Source organism: Gracilinanus agilis, chromosome 2 (genome assembly GCF_016433145.1).
Source record: "Gracilinanus agilis isolate LMUSP501 chromosome 2, AgileGrace, whole genome shotgun sequence".
In the NCBI taxonomy this organism is placed as follows: domain Eukaryota; kingdom Metazoa; phylum Chordata; class Mammalia; order Didelphimorphia; family Didelphidae; genus Gracilinanus; species Gracilinanus agilis.
In genome coordinates, this window is record NC_058131.1 from 235,289,719 (window position 1) to 235,309,198 (window position 19,480).

Consider the following 19,480-nt stretch of genomic DNA (forward strand, 5'->3'; position numbering starts at 1 on the left):
CCTAGAGATTGATCTAAAAACTTTAAATAGGATCCTATCTAGATAAATACCCATGTTCCTTCTCAAATTTCATCTTCCATGTTTAGTCAAAACTTAGGCTTTATATGTGAGTGCTAGTCCTTAGCCAAACAAATTCTGTGAAAGATAAAGCTTTTTCTGTATTTTAGGTAAAGCTGTAATCATTGCCAATTATTATTATTTCTGATTGTAGCACCCTTTTGGGAGTCATTATGCTGATAAGTGATATAAGAGTAAGGAGAAATAAAAACATTATTTTTCAGAGCCTATATGGTTGGCAGCCCAAACCATTGTGGGTATTTTCTTGTCCATAGCAGAACAACCAGTAGTACCATAAACTTTAATTCTTAGAGTTTTTTCGGTCTTGTGTCACAGAACTGTCTAAGCTCTTGGGCTTCTGATAAGGAGAAATGGGAGGGAAAGACAATTCATTCCAAAGAAGCTCACTAGGGACCTATATATAAAATCATATATAATTAGTCTGTAAGTAGTGCCTTTTCTATTCTCTATCCTTGTTACAAGGCCAGCTCCTTCTCCCTTTCCTGATCTTAACTTTGTAAAAGCTTTTTGGAGTGTTCTCTTCATTTAAGAATAACAACAGCACACTTTATAGAGTTTTTAAAAACTTATTAATAATTTAACTCCTAAAACAGTAAAAAGCTTTTGCTTATTCATTTTAAATGAGTAAACATGTATTAAATAACAGATTCTACCCTAATAATAGCTTAATAGCTTACATTCCTACTGCTCTAAGGTTACAAAATATTTACGTGTACGTGTATAAAATATTTAATCCTAAAAACATCCCCTTCAGATAGGTAGTATTAGTATTATTCAGGCAACCTTGATGACTTTTTTTAATGAAACAATAAGAGCTATATAACTCATCATGTTTCCCTTTCTGCCTCAGTTGTCAGGAAATTCAATGCTCAGTTATAGTAATGACCATATCCCAGATGCCTGGTAAAATCTATTTCTCTGTCTTCTTGAATTAGTTCTGTTCTGTTTTTTAAAATTAATTTTAATTGACTTTTACGTTGCTGTGTTTAATTTTACAAACTTCATCCTTTGGGAAATAGAGTGATTATTAAATTAAAAAGTTTTTAAGTTATAGGAACTTTGAATCACTTGTATATAAATGAGATGTCCCTTTCTCATTTCACTGCAGATTTTTATCTTGTGGAAGTTTGTTTCCAGACATTTATATTTTTTCTTGGCTATGCATTCCAGTTTTCTAGGAAAAAAGTCATTTCAATAATATTCAGGAAAGAAGCTCTTTTAATTCTTCTTTAACATTCTTGTTGTAAGCACTTTATTTCTTGATTGTTTCAATTATTTTTATTGTTGCCTTTGAGATCAACTTCTTTTATAGTACATAATGAATTTTCATTTTTATATATTTATAGATTTACCACATGTTTGTATTTTATCATTTTAGAGCTGTATTATAAAACGCTATTGTGAGAAGAGATTTGTGGCCAAATATCTAGCAACAATAGGAATTGACTATGGAGTCACAAAGTGAGTATATTATTTCTTTTAGCTTATAAATTGTGTAGGAAATCAGAAATTTTGTTTCTTTGCACTTAATATTATATATTTCACTCTCAAAGAAGGAACTATTGTAACATAATTGAATGAAATAGGAATAAAAGCTCATTCTAAATCTATAGGAACTGTCCAAATTGACAGAAGGAAGTTTAAAAAAATAGTAAAGGCAAAGGTTTAAATATACAAAGAATAGAAAGAAGATTGCATGTGAATTTTTATTTTATTATTTTTACAGTTACTTTTCAAAGTGTATATTAAATTTAATACAGTGATACCCATACTGCCTTGATTGCCTATATTCTCTTCTGAACTTAACTTCTTTTTGTTCACTTCTGTGTATTTAAAAACTTGTTAATTTTTTTTGTGATTTTTTTTTCTTCTTTTTTTGATAATACTGTACCCATCTACTACCCACTCAACTCTCCTTGCCTCAAAATAAAAGTTTGTCCTTATAGGAAAAAGCATACTGTGGTTAAGCAAAACTTTTCAAGAAACCTTTTAGGAAGCCCCAGATATTCCTATAATGTTATCTTTTCAGCAGGTGGATCTTCAGAGCATTTTTGTTACTATGTGGAAAACTTTATAATTATTTCTTATTTGATACTTAAAGCTTTCTGATTTCATTGACATGAGTATTCCTTTTAAAAATACATATGGGGGGCAGCTGGGTAGCTCAGTGGAGTGAGAATCAGGCCTAGAGACAGGAGGTCCTAGGTTCAAACCCGGCCTCAGCCACTTCCCAGCTGTGTGACCCTGGGCAAGTCACTTGACCCCCATTGCCCACCCTTACCACTCTTCCACCTATGAGACAATACACCAAAGTACAAGGGTTTAAAAAAAAAATACATATGGTAGCTCTTTGGTAGATGATTTTCATGAGTTACTGTGGCCAAAAAAGTATTGATTATCTGATGGCTCACCTTTCCTTTGAGTGATCTTAGGATCTTAGTAATCTTAGTTTAATTGATCTTTAGACAATAGACATATTTACTTCATAACAACTTGATCCATATTTCTTGTTTTCATTTGATATGATCTGCAAGAGCTTGACCTACCCCATAAAATCTTCATAAACCCAAGTAATCTCCCCATCCCAATAAGCCATCCAAAGAGGATTTCAGTAGTGATTAAAGATTTCTCCCAGGAGAAATGCCCTTCCTTCTTATTTGTTTATAATTCCTATAGCCCGTTTTTGCCTCTTACATGATATCCTCAAATAGAATAAACATTCTTTGATGGTAGGGGGCAGCCAAGTGTAATGGAAATAGGAGTGACACTATAGTTAGAAAATATGAAGCTACTTGAGAAGATGGATGGTATCATTCTTTGAGCTTGTATTCCCAATAGCTAGAATACTGTTTGGTACTCAGTAGGGTCTTTATAGGTATTGTTTGTTTGATTGGTTGATTGAGAGATTAGATAGAAATGTGAGGTCAGGCATTCATTTCTCCATACTTCATTTTTCTCATTGAAATGAGGGGATTGGACTAGATGCTTTTTTTAAAAATTGAGTGTTTCCTAGGTGTTAGTAGATGAACTATAAAACATGATCCTTTCTATCAAGAAACAGTAAGGTACAACAATGCCCAGTAGAAAAATAGGTAGATGAAAGAAAAGAAGTAGCCTCTGCTAATGGTGCCATGATGGGCCATTCATCTTTGGCTACACTGGCAGCAGTAGTTTGGGAAGAGAGTGTCTCTGTGGTACCATTAGTAATGAAATTAGGGAAAGAGTACATGTAAGAGGGCCAGAGATTACTTTGATTTTATGTTTATTTAGTGCTTCAATGAAATCTTATTTGATTTGGATTTTTACCTCTCCTGAGTACAATCTACCAAACCTTATCATACTGTGCAGTTCTTGTCTGTGTCATCCCAGAAGCCTGAAGGTAATAGGAAAAGGAGAAGCCTGAATAAATGAATTCCTTTGTAATTAGAATAGACCAAAAAGGAAAGGCTTTGAGAATGCAAAAAAATATTAGAAGAAAATCAAAAGATTGAAAAAAAGAAAGAAAAGGTGAGATATTGGTTATTAAAACAACTGACCTGAAAAACAGTTCAAAAAGAGATAATTTAAGAATTGCTGGACTCCTTAAAAACCATGACCAAAAAAAAAAAACCCTCAGCAATTATTTCAAAAAATCAAAAAGAAAACTGCTAATTCTATTAGAACTAGAAGACAAAGCGAAATAAGAAACACAAAAGGAAAAGTCTCAGGAATGTTAGGTGGTGCAGAAGAGATAAACTGCCAAGTCTGGATCCAGGAAGACCCGAGTGCAAATACAACTTCAGACACTTATTAACCATGTCCACAGTCAGTATCATAAATTACCTAATATCTGCAAAAAATCAGAGGAAATCTTGGAATACGATGTTCCAAAGAACAAAAGATAGAAGCTTGCTACGAAGGCTATAATCCTAAAGGGAGGGGAATGTATCTTTAATGTAATAGAGAACTTTTAAATTTAATTTCTGAGGCAAAAATGAATTTTTTAGATTAAAATTTAATTTTAATTTTTGGAGGCAAAAACCATAGTTGTGTAGGAACTGCCAAATGCAAATACAAGAGTCAAAGGAAATCTAAGGTAAACCATGAAAAGGACTATATGAAAAGAAATAGAAAAAGAAAAAAGGACTATATGATGATAAAAATTTCAGGAAGCAGCTTGGCATGAAAAGCACTATATAATTTGCTATCCTTATCATGGCCCTTTGTTTGGTTTGTGATTTTATTCCCATATTTATCTCTGTCCTTTTCTAGTCTGCTCTTATTTAAAATTTGCTTTTCTCCATGCATTGGACTTTATCAGGTATCCATTTAAACTTGTGGATTCCTTCACAGTAATATACCTTCCTGGTTTAATGATATTCCATTGTCACTTTTTGCTATTTCATCCTTTTTAGCTGAAGTCTAGCCATGAGTCTAGCAAACATCAGTGATAACTATGAGGTTGAACTTTTCTTCTTACATTAAAGTTTCTAATTCACCTATTAAGTGCCTATGTTCTGTGCATTTGTGTATAGACATCTGAAACTGAGACTTCTTGGCTATTATTTCATGTGAATTATTCTACTTTTCCACTCATATTCTTCATAGATTGGAATACTTTCTTTACCTGGTGTGGTGGGTATATATGGGTAACTTTATTTAATAATCTTACTCAGTAACAGTCCAGTTCTCTTATGTTTTCACTTTTAAGCCCTTTTGATACAGATTAGCAAGACTGTGGGTAATATATATTTCTTCTAGTCTTCATTATATACATACCAGTATGTAACTGTTCTCTATAATTGCTACTACCAGTGTAGTCAAGGAGGAACACCACTTCCATGATACTATTAGCAAAAGCTGTGACTTGTTCCTTTCTTTAATCTACCTATTTATCTGCTGAACACTGTTGCATTTTACTGTTCCTCATTGGTAAGATTATGTTTTATAATTCTTTTGTCTTTTTGTTCTCTTCCACATTAGTTTTGGATATCTGAAAGACATTCAACCAAAAAAAAAAGGGAGAACAAAAACAAAACAAAACTGGTTGTTTCATTCATTTGGGGATTTGATTCATTCTCTTGGGGAAAGGCTGATTTAGAGATAGCAGTGTAGCATACACTGTCAGGAAAGGGCCAGAGGATTTGGGAGATTATAAATAGAAAGTTGCTTCCTTTAGAATTTAGTTTTGATGAGATCAACACAAGTTGTATTAATGGTCAGAATTGCTCCAAATTAGTGATTCTAAATATCACTGGTAACCAGGACCCATAATATTAAGGATATAGTTAAGGCACAATTTAAGGATACAATTAACTTGTTTGGGTAATAAATTTCCCAAGGGCCAAGAAAAAGCACAGGATACCTTAGAAAAAAAATAATTAATTTTCATTAAATGTCATTTCACAAGTACAGATTGCTTACCCAGTTAATTATTTGTCTCACAGACTTTACTAATAGTTTAGCTTTGATATTGCTATTGTAAAAGCGTGTATATTTTGTGTATAGAGTACTTTATAACAGCTGAGTATTTGAGGGTAATATATTTTATGTGTTTGGCACAAAGTCTTCCTCCATGACCCAGAAGTGCTTTATAAATTTTAAATGTCACTGTGTTTTAAAAACAATACTAAAGAACAATGGCTCTTAGGCTTTCTTGGAAATTAAAAAAATATATAGATATTTGTTTTTCTTTTTAAGAGAAATGTAATGTGACAAATTTTTTTAAACAAAAATTTTTCCCTGTAGATGAGAATTTATCTTCTCTCCCATTTCCTAACCCCTCTTCTCCACTGAGAAAGAAAGAAAAACAAAATCTCTGTTTAGTCAAACAAAATAAATTTGGTCCTATTGGCCATGTCCCAAATCATGTCTCAAATATGCACTGAATCCATTAGGAATACACTGAATCTTTTAGGAGGTAGATAGCATATTTCATCTTGAGACCTCTGGAATTATCATTGATCATTACATTAATCAGAGTCCTAAAAGTTTTTCTAAGATGTTTACCTTTACCATAATGTTGTTATTGTACACTATTCTACTGGTTCCATTCACTTCACTTTCCATCAGTTCATATAAGTCTTCCTAGGTTTTTCTGAAATGGTGCCTTTTGTCATTTCTTATAGCTCAATAGTATTTCATTACCAAAAATTTCCCCTCAATTTCCTATTTCTCTTCCAATTTTAGCTGCATCATTGGTTTTGTTAATATAAAAACTTCAAATTTTATGTAATTAAAGTTGCCCATTTTACCTCCTTTGATTCTGTCTATCTCTTTTTGGTTATGAACCCCATAGGTAGATCTTACAGGTAATTTCTTTCTTGATCCTCAGATTTGTTTATGCCAGAGCCATATACCCATTTGGAGCTTTTCTTTGTATATGGTATGAAATGTTCTTCCATACTTAGTAATATGATGCACTTTTTTTTTTTAAACCCTTACCTTCTGTCTTGGAGTCAATACTGTGTATTGGCTCCAAGGCAGAAGAGTAGTAAGGGCTAGGCAATGGGGGGTAAGTGACTTGCCCAGGGTCACACAGCTGGGAAGTGTCTGAGGCCAGATTTGAACCTAGGACCTCCCATCTCTAGGCCTGGCTCTCAATCCACTGGGCCACCCAGCTGCCCTCTAATATGATGCACTTTTAAAGATAATATTGGGGGGGCAAGATAGGTGGCTCAGTGGATTGAGAGCCAGGTTCAGATATAGGAGGTCCTAGATCCAAATATGTCCTCAGACACTTCCCAGCTGTGTGACCCTGGGCAAGTCACTTAACCCCCATTGCCTAGCCCTTACCACTCTTCTGCCTTGGAACCAATATTTAGTATTGATTCTATGATGGGAAGTAAGGGTTTAAAAATAGTAATAATAATTTTGACTTTTGAAAATGTATAAATAGTGTAAGAATGAAAATTTAGGTATTTATAAATATTTATTAAAATATGTGGCCGCCAGGAATCAACAATTTAGGTTGATTCCATAATTAAATCAGACCCAAGTCAGCATTGGGTTGAAGAGTTTATTTACAGTCTGGTAGGTTAAAAAGTAGGAATAAAGAGAAAAAGGAGAGAGGCTAGTCCAGGCCAAAGGCCTGGACGGAGAGAGAAGAAGGTTATAAGCTTAATAATGAAGCTGTAAGCCACAGGGCCCAACAGCCAGATAGGCAGAGTTTAGAATTGGCCCAGCTAGGCCAAGGAAGTCAGCCTAACTTACCCACGTGACAATATAGAGCGTAATCTGTCTGTGGTCTCAGGAGATGCTTCTTCCAGTTCGAGAGGGCAACTGCCCCCACAGGAAGTTCACTAACTTACTTAAAGAGATAGTGTCTTTCATCACTTCCTGTGGTCCACCTCTAATTCAAATGGACAAATGGCAGTTTCTACATTGATTTGGACTGCCCAAAGGGCAGTCCCTTATTCTTGATTTGTTACTTATTGTCACGTGTGGGTAACTCGTCTCCCCTCCCCACTAAGGGAGGTGAGAGTGACATCATTAGCACGCCTGGGTTGAGTAGATTTTTGACTATTAATGGGATCGAGCTAATTCTATTTACACAGTAGCCAGGAGTAGTTGTACATACCTAAAATCTCTGATACTGAAGAAATTGAGACTGATGGATTTCTTGAGCTTGGGAGTTTTCAGCCATAGTAGGCTAAGCCTAATTGGTGTCTGCTCAGACTTTGGTATTAATTTGCTTAGCTCCAAAAAAGGAGGAGGTTGCCTAAGGAAGTCCTAACTGGCCTGGATAGGAAAATAAGCATGTTAAAGCCCCCAAGTCACTCTGTATAAGATTGCAAGTAGCTCTTGAATTCCTAGCACAGGTGAGATAGGGAGAACTAGACTTTTAAAAAATTAAAATAAAGTAATTAAAATTTTTAATAAATGACATGCAAATTAAACAGTCCTATTAATGCGACATGCATACTTTGGCCTCTTTTGAAATTATCTCCATTTGGACATTTCAGAGTATACATCAAAGACAGAGAAATCAAAGTTAACATCTTTGATATGGCTGGACATCCATTCTTCTATGAGGTAAGAAATGAAAGTTTTCTGATAAAACTTTTCATACACTATCATAAATGTGGGGTTTTTGTTTTTTAGCTAGGCATTAATCACCTATTAATGCTTACTATGTTCCAGACACTGTATTCAATGTTTGGGATACAAAGAAAAGCAAAAACAACATCTCTGCTCTCAAGGAGCTCATACTCTAATAGAGGAGACATTTTACAGATAACTGTACATATAACTTAAAATGCAAATAACAGGTATTCTTCAGATGAAGGCATTGCCAATAAGGTGGGTAGGAAAGGGTGAACAGGAAAGGTCTGCTCTAGAATGGGGGAACTGAGCTGAATTTTGAAGGAAGCCAGGAGGCAAAAGTAAGAAGAGAGAACATTCCAGACATGGGGGAGAGCCAGCAAAAATCAAGTTGTAGCAAAAATACAAGCCATATTTATACTGCATAGGTTGAGCTAGGGAGACCTAAATTATGTTCGTCCTTTGTCCCATGAGCTATAATCTGATTATAAATACTTGTTTAGGTTTCTTATACCATCCTTTAAACTAGGGTTAGTAATAGGTTCATTGGTTCTGTTATAAATAGACAAACTGGATATTTTTATTGCCTTTCTTATTTGTTCTTAACTCTCAAAATATTATACATGTTTCAAGATAGTCAAATTCATGCTGAGTCTTAGGAAGTCAGTAATCTGAATCATGAGTTTTAAGCTTTCCTTCGTAGCAGGGTGCTGAATTGACCTTTCCTGAGTTATGCCCCAAGTTGTCTTTGTGAGTTCTCTCTCAGTAAGAAACTAAAGCAACACTATTGGTTTCCCTTACCCCAGCTTTCCAGATTTCTGAGTTCAAAATGATTCTATCTCTCCTCCATGGAGCATATTCCTACATTAGAGAAGAATACACTGTCTCTGGAGTAAGAGGACCTGGGATGTTCCAGAAATATAGATGCCAAAAAAAAAATGTAAAAAATGGAAGTAATAAATTAAACCTACCTAACATTTTATTTTTATTTTATTTTATTTTTATTTTTTTACATTTTTAAACCCTTAACTTCTGTGTATTGGCTCCTTGGTGGAAGAGTGGTAAGGGTGGGCAATGGAGGTCAAGTGACTTGTCCAGGGTCACACAGCTGGGAAGTGTCTGAGGCTGGATTTGAACCTAAGACTTCCCGTCTCTAGGCCTGACTCTCAATCCACTGAGCTACCCAGCTGCCCTTACCTAACATTTTAAAGTGAAAAATGACTGAGAGAAGAAAGGAAGAGACCTAGTATTGCTTGAGATCAGAATACCTCAGGTGAAAGTCATTCAAACAAGATGCAAAGAGAACGACTCTTACAAACAATATTATTATCTGGATTGAGTTAAAAGAAGCATAAAAAATTTATAGCACTAAAAGGAAAATACACTGTTTAAGGGCTGGGCTGGGCAAGAGAGGAGAGAGGAGAAATAAGTCTGAGAATGGAGTTGAGTAGGGAGGGTACTATTAAAGTTCATAGCTACTTAGGGCTGATTGGTAGAAACACAAGATTTGTTGATTTGGGCTGGGCTGGAATGGTGCCTTTTAGGGATATAGGACTACTCTTCTCTTATAGTTTGTGTCTATCTTCTCATTCTACCTAATTCTGTGTCAGTTAATAATAATAATTATTGGCATTTGTATAGTGCCTTAAGGTTTGCAAAACTCTAAAAATACATCTCTTTTTTTAAAAAAAGCCTTTACCTTTCATCTTAGAATTAATACTGAATCTTGATTCCAAGGCAGAAGAGTGGTAAGGGATAGGCAATGGGTTTTAAGTGACTTGTTCAGGATCACACAGCTAGGAAATATTCGAGGCCAGATTTGAACCCACAACTTCCCATTTCTAGGCCTGGCTCTTAATCTACTGAGTCATCTACCTATCCCCAAATATGTCTCCTTTAAGCCTCATGACAACCCTGTCAGGTGAGAAATATAAGTATTATTCCCATTTTACAAGGAATCTGAAACTTAAAGAGAATTTAAGTGATGCCCAGGATTGTTGATAGGATCATATATAACTAATAACCTGAAACAAGATTTGTACCTGAATCTTTTTGACTTGCCATTTTGCTTCTTAGTTTATACAAGCCTTCTCATATTTCTTCATATTCCTAATATTTCTTGGAGCAAAATAGTATACCATGTTAATGAGGAGAATTTGGGAAAGGCGTGTGGTAAAAAGGGATTTTGAAGGGAGGTTGTCAGGGACTTGCTAGGTAAGTAATATGGGTTGCAGGTAGGCTGGAATAGGGAGATTCAGGATATAATATGGGGCTGAAGTCAGAGAGTATAACACTGAAGGGAACAAAGGGAGAGGATGAATTAATCCAAACAGGCAAAGACAGCAGGGCTTATAGACCAGGACTTAGACTAAAGACAAACTGAGGGAAATAGACTGAACTGAAATTAACTACAGGCTTTAGTTAATTTCACAGGAAGGGACTTGTCTTGAAGTTACACCTTCCTTCAAGATGGATACCCGGGCTTCCCTTCAAGCCCCAAGTATGTTGGTTCTTTTTCTCTTCTTCCCTCTCTTACTAATTAACTGACAAAGTAACTAACAGGTCTGTTGAAACACAAAAGGGTTTATTGTCTTTTCAGGTTGATTTGTCAGGAAAGTGGATTAAGGAAGCCCTAACAGTTGTTTAAAGAAACCTCAGGTGGGGGAAGGGAGGCAGAGATGGGGTTTGAGCAAGGTCCTGCCTTAACTCAGCTCTCAAGGTGATCTTTGAAATCTAAAGGGAATAAGATGATGACTAACTAACTTCTTTATATAAAATACTGCCAAATTATAGTTAAACCCCTCACAGACTTGAACTACTCTCTAATTTACTCTCCTTATTCACTCCACAGACATTTAAGGTAAGGGAAGGAAGGGTTTATCTAAACTAACAATTCTTAAATAAATATTCCAAAGCTAGGCAAAATTTTCAATTCTTCAGATAGGCAAGGGAGCAGCTCAGCTGGTCTGACTCTCTCTCCACAAGATCCCCAAACCAACTGAAACTCTCCTTCAAGATTCTAAACTCCTAATTGATTTCAGAACTCAGCCAAAGCTTGAAAAAACTGTCATGGACCCCCTCTCTCTGCACTACAACCATTATGTTTATATACCACAGTTGTGAGGCCATTCCCCTGTGCAGAGGTTTCCATTTTATTTACAATTCTTATCATTTCTTGTGATTCCCTTCTTTGTTCCACAGACAAAGTGGAACTCCACAGGGACAATAAAAATAAAGTCTTATCAACTTCAGAACTCTGTTTCTGATTTTGTTCTACAGTAAAATCTAGAAGATTAAGAGCCATTTCCCAAGAGACAAGCAATCAGAGAATATGAACTTGTTTTAAATAGAAATACTATAAACCATCAAATAATAAAATAATTTAACAGCATTAATCTAGAAAAGTTGTTCAAAATCATTAATAGTCAGAGACATACAAAGAAAAATATCCCTGAAATCTCACCTATAAATGTAGCAAAGATGATAAAAGATAAGATTCATCTAGTAAGGGTTATGGGAAAAGAGGGACACTAATCCAGTTCTGGTGCAGTAGGGAAATAGTTCAACTCTTCTGGAAAAGAATTTGGAATTATATAAGAACAATTAATTGCATAATTGTTCATCTCTTTTTATTCAAGAGATCCTACTATTGGGACCATAACTCAAGAATGCTTATTAAAAGCAAAAAAAATTATTATGTACAAAAATATTAAGAGCAATATTTATTTTTATTTTAACATTTTTAGTGATTTCATTAATTTTTACATCACTTTCATTTCCAAGTCTATCCCTTCCTCCTCCCTTACCCCTGGATTCATGCTTTGAATCAAAAAAAGAAAAAATAGTTCAGCAATATCAACCAATATAATAGACATGTCAGACTGTATATTCAGTATTTTATACTCATTGTCCTTTCTCATTAGAGAAGATAAGATGGCATTCCATGGAAGAAGCATTTTCTTATTTCTTCTCTGGAGTCAAGTTTAGTTCTTATTTATTACAGTTTTGTGCTTTTTATTATCATTTTATTTTTATTTTTCTGATTTTTCATTGGATCAATTTGTATAAGTATGCTGCTCTGAATTCTTCATATTTAGCATTTTTTATGGTGTAGTCATATTACATTCATGTGCTACAGCTTATTTGTTATTTCCCTATTCAATGGGCATCTACTTATTTACTATTTCAAAATGTGCCAGCATTATTTTTTGTAATAACAAAAGCTGGAAATAAAATATTTGTTTGATGATTAGATAATAGCTGAGCAAAATACATTATATGAGTGGCATATGAATGATGAATGTGAAGCATTCAGGGAAACATGAAAATATTTGTATGAACTGATACTGACTGAGAAAGTAGAGTCAAAAGAAAACTCTCTGTTACTGTAACAGTACAAATGAAGGCAATAAACCCTGGTCAGATCCATTTTGGTAATCTGGGCACCATACTATCAAAGCCACTGTATATGACCTTCCTTATAGAGAGCCAGCTCTATAAACCAGGGATTTTCTGAGTGGCCCAGGGTGGTTGTCAGAAGATAAAGAACGAAACAGAGCAGAAGCAATGACTTAATAGCTCAAAGTTACTCCAAGGTACCATGGAGTCACAAGTTTATTATATATGAAATTAAAGCTTCCTTTCACCCAAAAGCACAGAGAAAGTTTTACAGCTACGCAGAAATTGCAATTACAACTTAGACAACACAAAGAGGCTTCAGAGTTTTCAAGGTGAAGATAAAACATCAGGCTAGAATTCTAGATGCCTTATTACCAGTAAGCTAAGTCTGGGAATATTTTTCTAGGGCAGAAAGCCCCTGCTGGTTTTGAGGTGTCTTTGGCCTTAACTGTCTAAAAAGCAGCTATGAGCTCAAGTAGCTCATATTAACTCCTGACCAAGGAAGAAAAATGTTAACCTCTTGACTGCTGGTTTGCTAAGAACTTAAAGTATTCCAATAAGACTATAATGTTTCTCAATAAGAAAAGGTTTGGATCAGAAAAGGAGTCAAAAGAGGAGTCAAGATTTTTATCTTAGATAACCCATCCGGTCTGGTTCTGATTTAGAGCTGAAAAGGTCAAAATAGGAAGAAAAGATCAGGCTACATTGATCTTTTGATGGGGTCCAGATAAAAATATCTACTTGAGACTTTGTTTCTCTTATTGGCCTCCCACACTGAACACTCCCTCTCTGAACAATTGGTAAATCACAGAAGTAGAATGTATGATAGTCACAGTCACACTGGTTGGTGGTTTTGTTTAGCTTTCTTTGGGGCATCTACTTTGTGGAGGCGTTTATTTTGGATGTTTGCTAGGAAATGTTTGTTATGTCAAAACAAAATATAGCAGTAAATTTTTTTTTAAAGAATGATGACTACTAAGATTTGTGGAGCCAGATTGTGAGGCCTCTTCAGTGTCATAGTGAGGAGTTAATATTTAATCTTAGAGGGGGAAGCTGAGTGACTCAGTGGATAGAAAGTTAGGCCTAGAGACAGAAGATCCTAGGTTCAAATCTGGCCTTAGACATTTCCCAGCTGTGTGACCTTGGGCAAGTCATAACCCACATTGCTTAGCCTTTACTGCTCTTCTGCCTTGGAACCAATAAACAGTATTGATTCTAAGATGTGAGGTAAAGATTTTGAAAAAAACTAATCTTAGAAGCATTAAGAAGTCACTAAAGGCTTTTGATTCATGGAATGGCATAGTCAGATCTGGGACAGATTGGATATTAAATTGGGAAACCATAGCAAAAGTCCAAATGTGTAGTTATATGGACTCAAAATAAGAGTAGTGACTGAGGAAGTGAAGAGAAAGGGAAAGGAAAGATAAGAGAGATTGTGTTACAGTTCTCAGGGCTTTACAACTGGTTGGATGTAGGGGTTGATGGAGAGAAAAGACTCAAAAATTCTGAGTTATGAGCCTGGCTGACCAGGAGAATGGAAGAACTCTCAACTGAAATAGCAGTTGGAAGAAGAATAGGTTTAGGGAGAAAGATGATAACTTACTTTTTTTTTTGGCCTTGCTGCATAGGAGGTCTGATGGAACATCCATGTGAATATTTTTGAAAAGTAGCTGGTGATGCAGGACTGAAGTTAAGTTGAGATTTGAGCTATGTGTAGCCTTCATTGTCAGCATGGAGATGATACCTGAATCCATGGGAACATTATCTCTTAAAGATTTGGGGTAGAAAGAAAAGAGAGATCATCTGCGATACTCATGATTAGGGAATGGGATTTGAATGGAGATTTGTCAGAGAAGGAACATTCAGTCAGGTAGGAGTAGACATTAGAGAGAACAGTGTTATAGAATTACAAAATCAGTAGAAATTCCTTAAATCCTTAAACACCCACCAGTCTGTTTCAATCTAGTGGCCTAGATTGCTATTTCTAGCTAACATTTCCAGCCAATGAAGCCCTTATTTCATGAAGTATTTTCCTTCTTAAAAGTCAAAACTACTCTCCCTCTACCTAGTCTCAAGCTAGCATTCCCTAATATACATCAAGACTTATCATCTGCAATAACCCTATCAGTCCTCTGCTTGTCTCAGTCTCTGTCTCTGATAGTTTAGGTTGTCTAACTAAACACTGAGTCTTCCCTTACAATGTCTTTACTTCCTATAATAGTTTCTTCACTTCTACTATATTATCCAAATCACTTACTAAGCACTTATTTCTGGTCATCTGCCTTATGTCTTAAGAAGCCATATTTAGAATGTTACCTGAGGGGAATTGTCAAGGGAGAGACCTCCTCAGAGAATTTGGGTACCATGTCTTTTTGTTCACCAGCTTTCAAATATGCATTCAGTTTAATTGATCAGCTTTAGTGATAGAGTTAGCACTTTCTGACAGATGTTCAACTTTAGATAAGTATAATAAGCCAAATTAAATTAACCTGATACCTAGGCCTGGTCTGCAAGCTGTAAAGGTGAAAATTAATGGTTGGACAATAATTTTTTGAAATTATGTGGTCGCCAATATTTACTCTATCTCAATTCAGAAATTTATTTACAAAAATAGAGGAGAAATAATAAAGTAGAGATATGTAAAAGAGGTTAGAGAAAATACCTATACTAGTCCTCAGCCAGGAGGGCCAGTAGTGAGTAACTATGTGGCTTCCTCCAAGATGGAAGCTAGTCTCTTAGGAAACTAGGAAGGAGTCAGCCTTTCACTCACCTAATGAAGTAGTCCAGGAGTCAGAGTCTAAGTTGAAGCCAAGCTCCAATTGGAGCCCATGATCCAAGCTGCAGTCTCCAGCAAAGCTTCTTCAATGACTAAATTGTCTAGTACTGCCCAGGGGGGCAGTGTCTGTGGGATTGACCTTCTTACCTTCTGAAGGTTAAGTTCTCACTTTCTGAAGGTTAAGTTCTCATCTAAAGGTGTGAATTTCCTAAAATTCATCTTCTGGAGAGTCAAATACTCATCCTGGCTGATTGAGTTTCTGAGGGTGTGAATTCACTAAGTAGTTTGCAGCTCTTCCACCTGGTTCAGGTCTATGTTGACTCAATCAGAAGGTGGACAAAGGAGAGTTAATCCTGTCTTCACAATCTAGTGAGGTACTTAAGTTAGTGTTAACTCAGGATAGACAATAGAATAAAGAATTCTCTTTTACAAAGCTAGAGTTTCCTCCTCTCCGATTTTAGAGATTTATATTCTGGTTTCATTCCTCAGGCTTGCTTTTGTGAATAACAAACTGCAGTAAGCCTACCAAGCTTGAGGTTAAAATGTTTTTTTTCCTAGAAATGGCATGAGTGGTATTTTTTGCATATAAGTTGTGAAGATAGAATTATCTCTCTTTGCCTATTTTAATGAAATCAATCAGCAACTTTTAACTCAATCAAGACTCAAAACAACCCTACTTAACACTTAAGTAAGAGAGGTCACAAGTCAAAAATTCTCACCTCCAAGGGGACTGCCCTTGAAATTGAAAGACTGCAATTGCTTTCTGTGAAGAAGGTGGGAAGGCAGGAAATGCCGTGGAAAATGGGGTATAAAAGAGACCAACATGGGCTGGAGAGGATGGCCTTCTACCATTTCTTTCCTGGTGTTTGGAGAGATTGGTTCCGGAGATTCCTGCCTTGGCTTTGGAGGAGACTCTTTCCTTGGATCCTGTGTTAGGCTTGCAGGCTATAGAGGAGGCTGTACTGGTGGACTTCTGGCTGAAGACTCCACACAGAGATGGAGACCTGAGGAAGCCTCCTGCCAGGGTGCTGCAAAGGACTTCACTTCGCTAAAGAAGCTCCTAGGGCTGGTAGGCTTGTTAAGAATCTCTTTGAGAGGAAACATATAAGAAAAACAATTGCTTGAACGCATGGGTTGAGGCGGACATGATTGGGGATGTGTATAATTGGAATTTGAGAGATGACATTTAAAAGTATATATATATTTTCTATGGACATGTGGGAACTATCAAACTACATTTCCTGTGGTCCAACGGGTTTCCGGTTCTGGTTCTTTGGGCGTCACCACACATAGGACAGTTTAAATGGGAGGAGAATCGAAAGTAAGCTCTCTCTGAGCTAACAGGCCGTGAAGGTACAAAAGGTAAAATGGTGGAGGCAGTTTGAATACTTACAGGCGCGGTCTTATATATATTTTACCAGCATGGCCATGGCTTTAATTAAAATACTAATTTATATTATTATATCAGTATTTATCATTTTTAATCGTAACAGATGTAGACTCGAAACTACCACACCAATGCAACTAACAACAATTTGGAAATAGGTCTTGATCAAGGACACATGACAAAACCAGTGGAAATGTGCATTGGCCATGGGTAGGGGGAGTGTGGGGGGTGAAGGGGAAAGTAGGAGCATGAATCATGTAACCATGTTAAAAGTGAATATTAATAAATGTTTAAAAAAAAAGAATCTGTCTCTTTATCTACATTTCCCATTTACACTCTTTCTTCTACTTTGTAAATAAAAGCTGCTAAATATCATTTTGACTTAAGCTATAGTATTTTAAAATCAGTGACCACAATATTACTTTATAACTCTCTTATTGAATCAAAAGCCCCAACTTTAAATCTTGCAAAGTAGAGGCCCTTTCCTCTTTTTCTTGCTCTGTAATTTACTGATAGGAATGAGGACCGAATCTATGATTTCAGTGGGGTAGGAAGCTCCTGAAAGAAGAAATGCCTTACGTGCCTTCTTTGCAACTAAGAGGGGTTAGGTAGGGTTACCTAGTTAAGATGTTGTCAAAGGTAGGATTTTGAACCTAAAAAGACATTTTCCTGGCTTTGAGATGGGTTCTTTAGCTACTATTTCATGATATCTCACTTAACTTACTGGTAATTCAATTAATTTTATTTTTTTAAAAAGTCTTACTATTGCCTTTAAAAAACCTAAACTTTAGTCACTTCCTGATAATCTTGCCATAAAACTGCATTTTATACAAAGAAAAACAGTTAATCAAAGCCAGTTTATAGAGAGCCAGCTCTATATTAACAGGGATTTGAATGGCTTTAAATGGCGTTGGATGATAAGAACGAAACAGAAAATTGAAAGAGCCACCAAGCTAATACTTTAGCTCATGACTGCTCCAAATAGTCTCTGAGCTTTCTTTATTTTATAATTTTTTCCAAGAACAGTTTCTTACAAAGTACAATTGAAATCACAGCTGTTTAGAAACACCGGAAGTTAAAGAATTACCTCATGATTGGTATATAGCTTACAAAAAATTTCTCTCATGTAGATTATGCCAGATGAGAAAGATCCAAGCTTAAAGAATGAGTCTTAACGTATCTAAGTTTTATTTTAGTAAAAGAGCTTCCATACTTCAAAAAGTATGCTAAAGAATAAGCCTTTAAGATTGTGGGATGTATTTTGTCATTGGAAAGTACCTAAGTGAGAGCGGAATTTGCCTGGATTTGCCCTGTAGTGTCCCTGGGACATCTGAAGCAGGGAGAAGAGATAAAAAACAACTTCAACTGTTCTCTGCTAAGGAAAAAGGCTGTTAACTCATTAAATGCTGGTTTACTATACAGTACTTAGAGGCTTTCTATAAAACTCGAGGCTATCCTAAAAAACTAGATTAATATACTTTCAATAATAAAAGGAGCCACAGAGAGGGGTCAAATTTTTCGGATAAGTCATCCATTCTGTGGCCTGATTTTCAGGCCACAAAAACCAGCGCAGGGCTTTGCCAAAACTATGTTGATTTTGATGGGGTCCAGATAAAATATCCTATTAAAAGACCCTATTTCTCTGAGTGGCTCCCAACACCAGCTAACAGTAAATGCAACATTCCATACTTCACCGGCCAGCATCTTTCTGCTAAGTGGAGATGAAGTATGTTTTATTATTGATCACCTGGAGCCAAGACTGGTTGCATATAATCTAAATTTTAGGGTTTTCATTTCCATCATTGTGCATGTTGTCCCCTGGGCAACTGGTCCTTCTTCTTTGCCTTGGAACCCAGAAGTCTTCCCATGCCTGTCCAAACTTAACTTCAGCCATGCATTAATGTAAAGAGCTACACAAGGAAGCCATTGGTCACTCCAGTGCCATGTTGTATATAAAATATTAATTTTAGGTATTCATGAGACATGATTGAAGAATACTATAAATCTCTAAGATGGAAATAACTTGTCTATCGTCTGTTCATATATTTTATGGAAAGCTATTGAAGATAAACACTATTTAAAGTAATGTGCCAGAGAAGCAGCAAAAAGAACACTTGACTTGAAGATAGTAGATTTGAAGTTCTGGCTTTGAACCTCCTTAACAAATGACCCTGAACTAAGTGACTGAGGTTTGGTTTCTTTTTCTAAGGAGATATACTTGATGATTACTTATACCTCGCCAGGTTCTTGTGGGGATTCTGCTTTATAAACTAACAAAGCAAGAAAAGATAAGCTGTTTACCATGGAAAAATTTTGCTAACTTCATAGCCATCTATGACAATTTTAAATTAATAATAATTTCATTAAAAAATAAAATATGTAATTCCTGAAAATTTTATGTGAAACAATGCAAAAAAGTGATTGTGAATCATCATGCATATAACTCTATACTTTTGTTTCTTGCTGCTTATAAAAAAAAAAAAAGAAGACTGTGGATGTTAACCCTGAGTACCTAATACAGTGCCTGGCACAGAGTACATGCTTAATCATTTCTTGTTGATTGATTGATAAAAGATCATATAGCTGTAAACTATTATATTTTTCCTGAATTTTGTGTCATATTTACATAGTTGTGGGCATTGAACAGATTTTTTTTTTTACTTTGTATCACTCTATATGTCTTCTCATGTTTCTTTGGATTTTTCATACTTGTGCTATGATATTTTGGCACAATCATATTTCATTGCTGTTTTATGGGAATCCCAGAAGTCTTCTATTCCAGCAGTCTCATTTTGCAGATGAAGAAATTGAGTCCCATA

General features: G+C 35.6%; 1 protein-coding gene across 1 annotated transcript in view; it reads left to right on the forward strand.

Annotated features, from left to right (window-relative positions):
- DNAJC27 (DnaJ heat shock protein family (Hsp40) member C27) overlaps positions 1 to 19,480 on the forward strand; it is a 62,547-nt gene that overhangs the window by 10,661 nt on the left and 32,406 nt on the right. The window contains exons 2-3 of the mRNA XM_044663766.1: positions 1,457 to 1,539; positions 8,022 to 8,091. Coding sequence (XP_044519701.1) covers positions 1,457 to 1,539; positions 8,022 to 8,091 — 153 coding nt within the window. The remainder of the gene's footprint in view (positions 1 to 1,456; positions 1,540 to 8,021; positions 8,092 to 19,480) is intronic.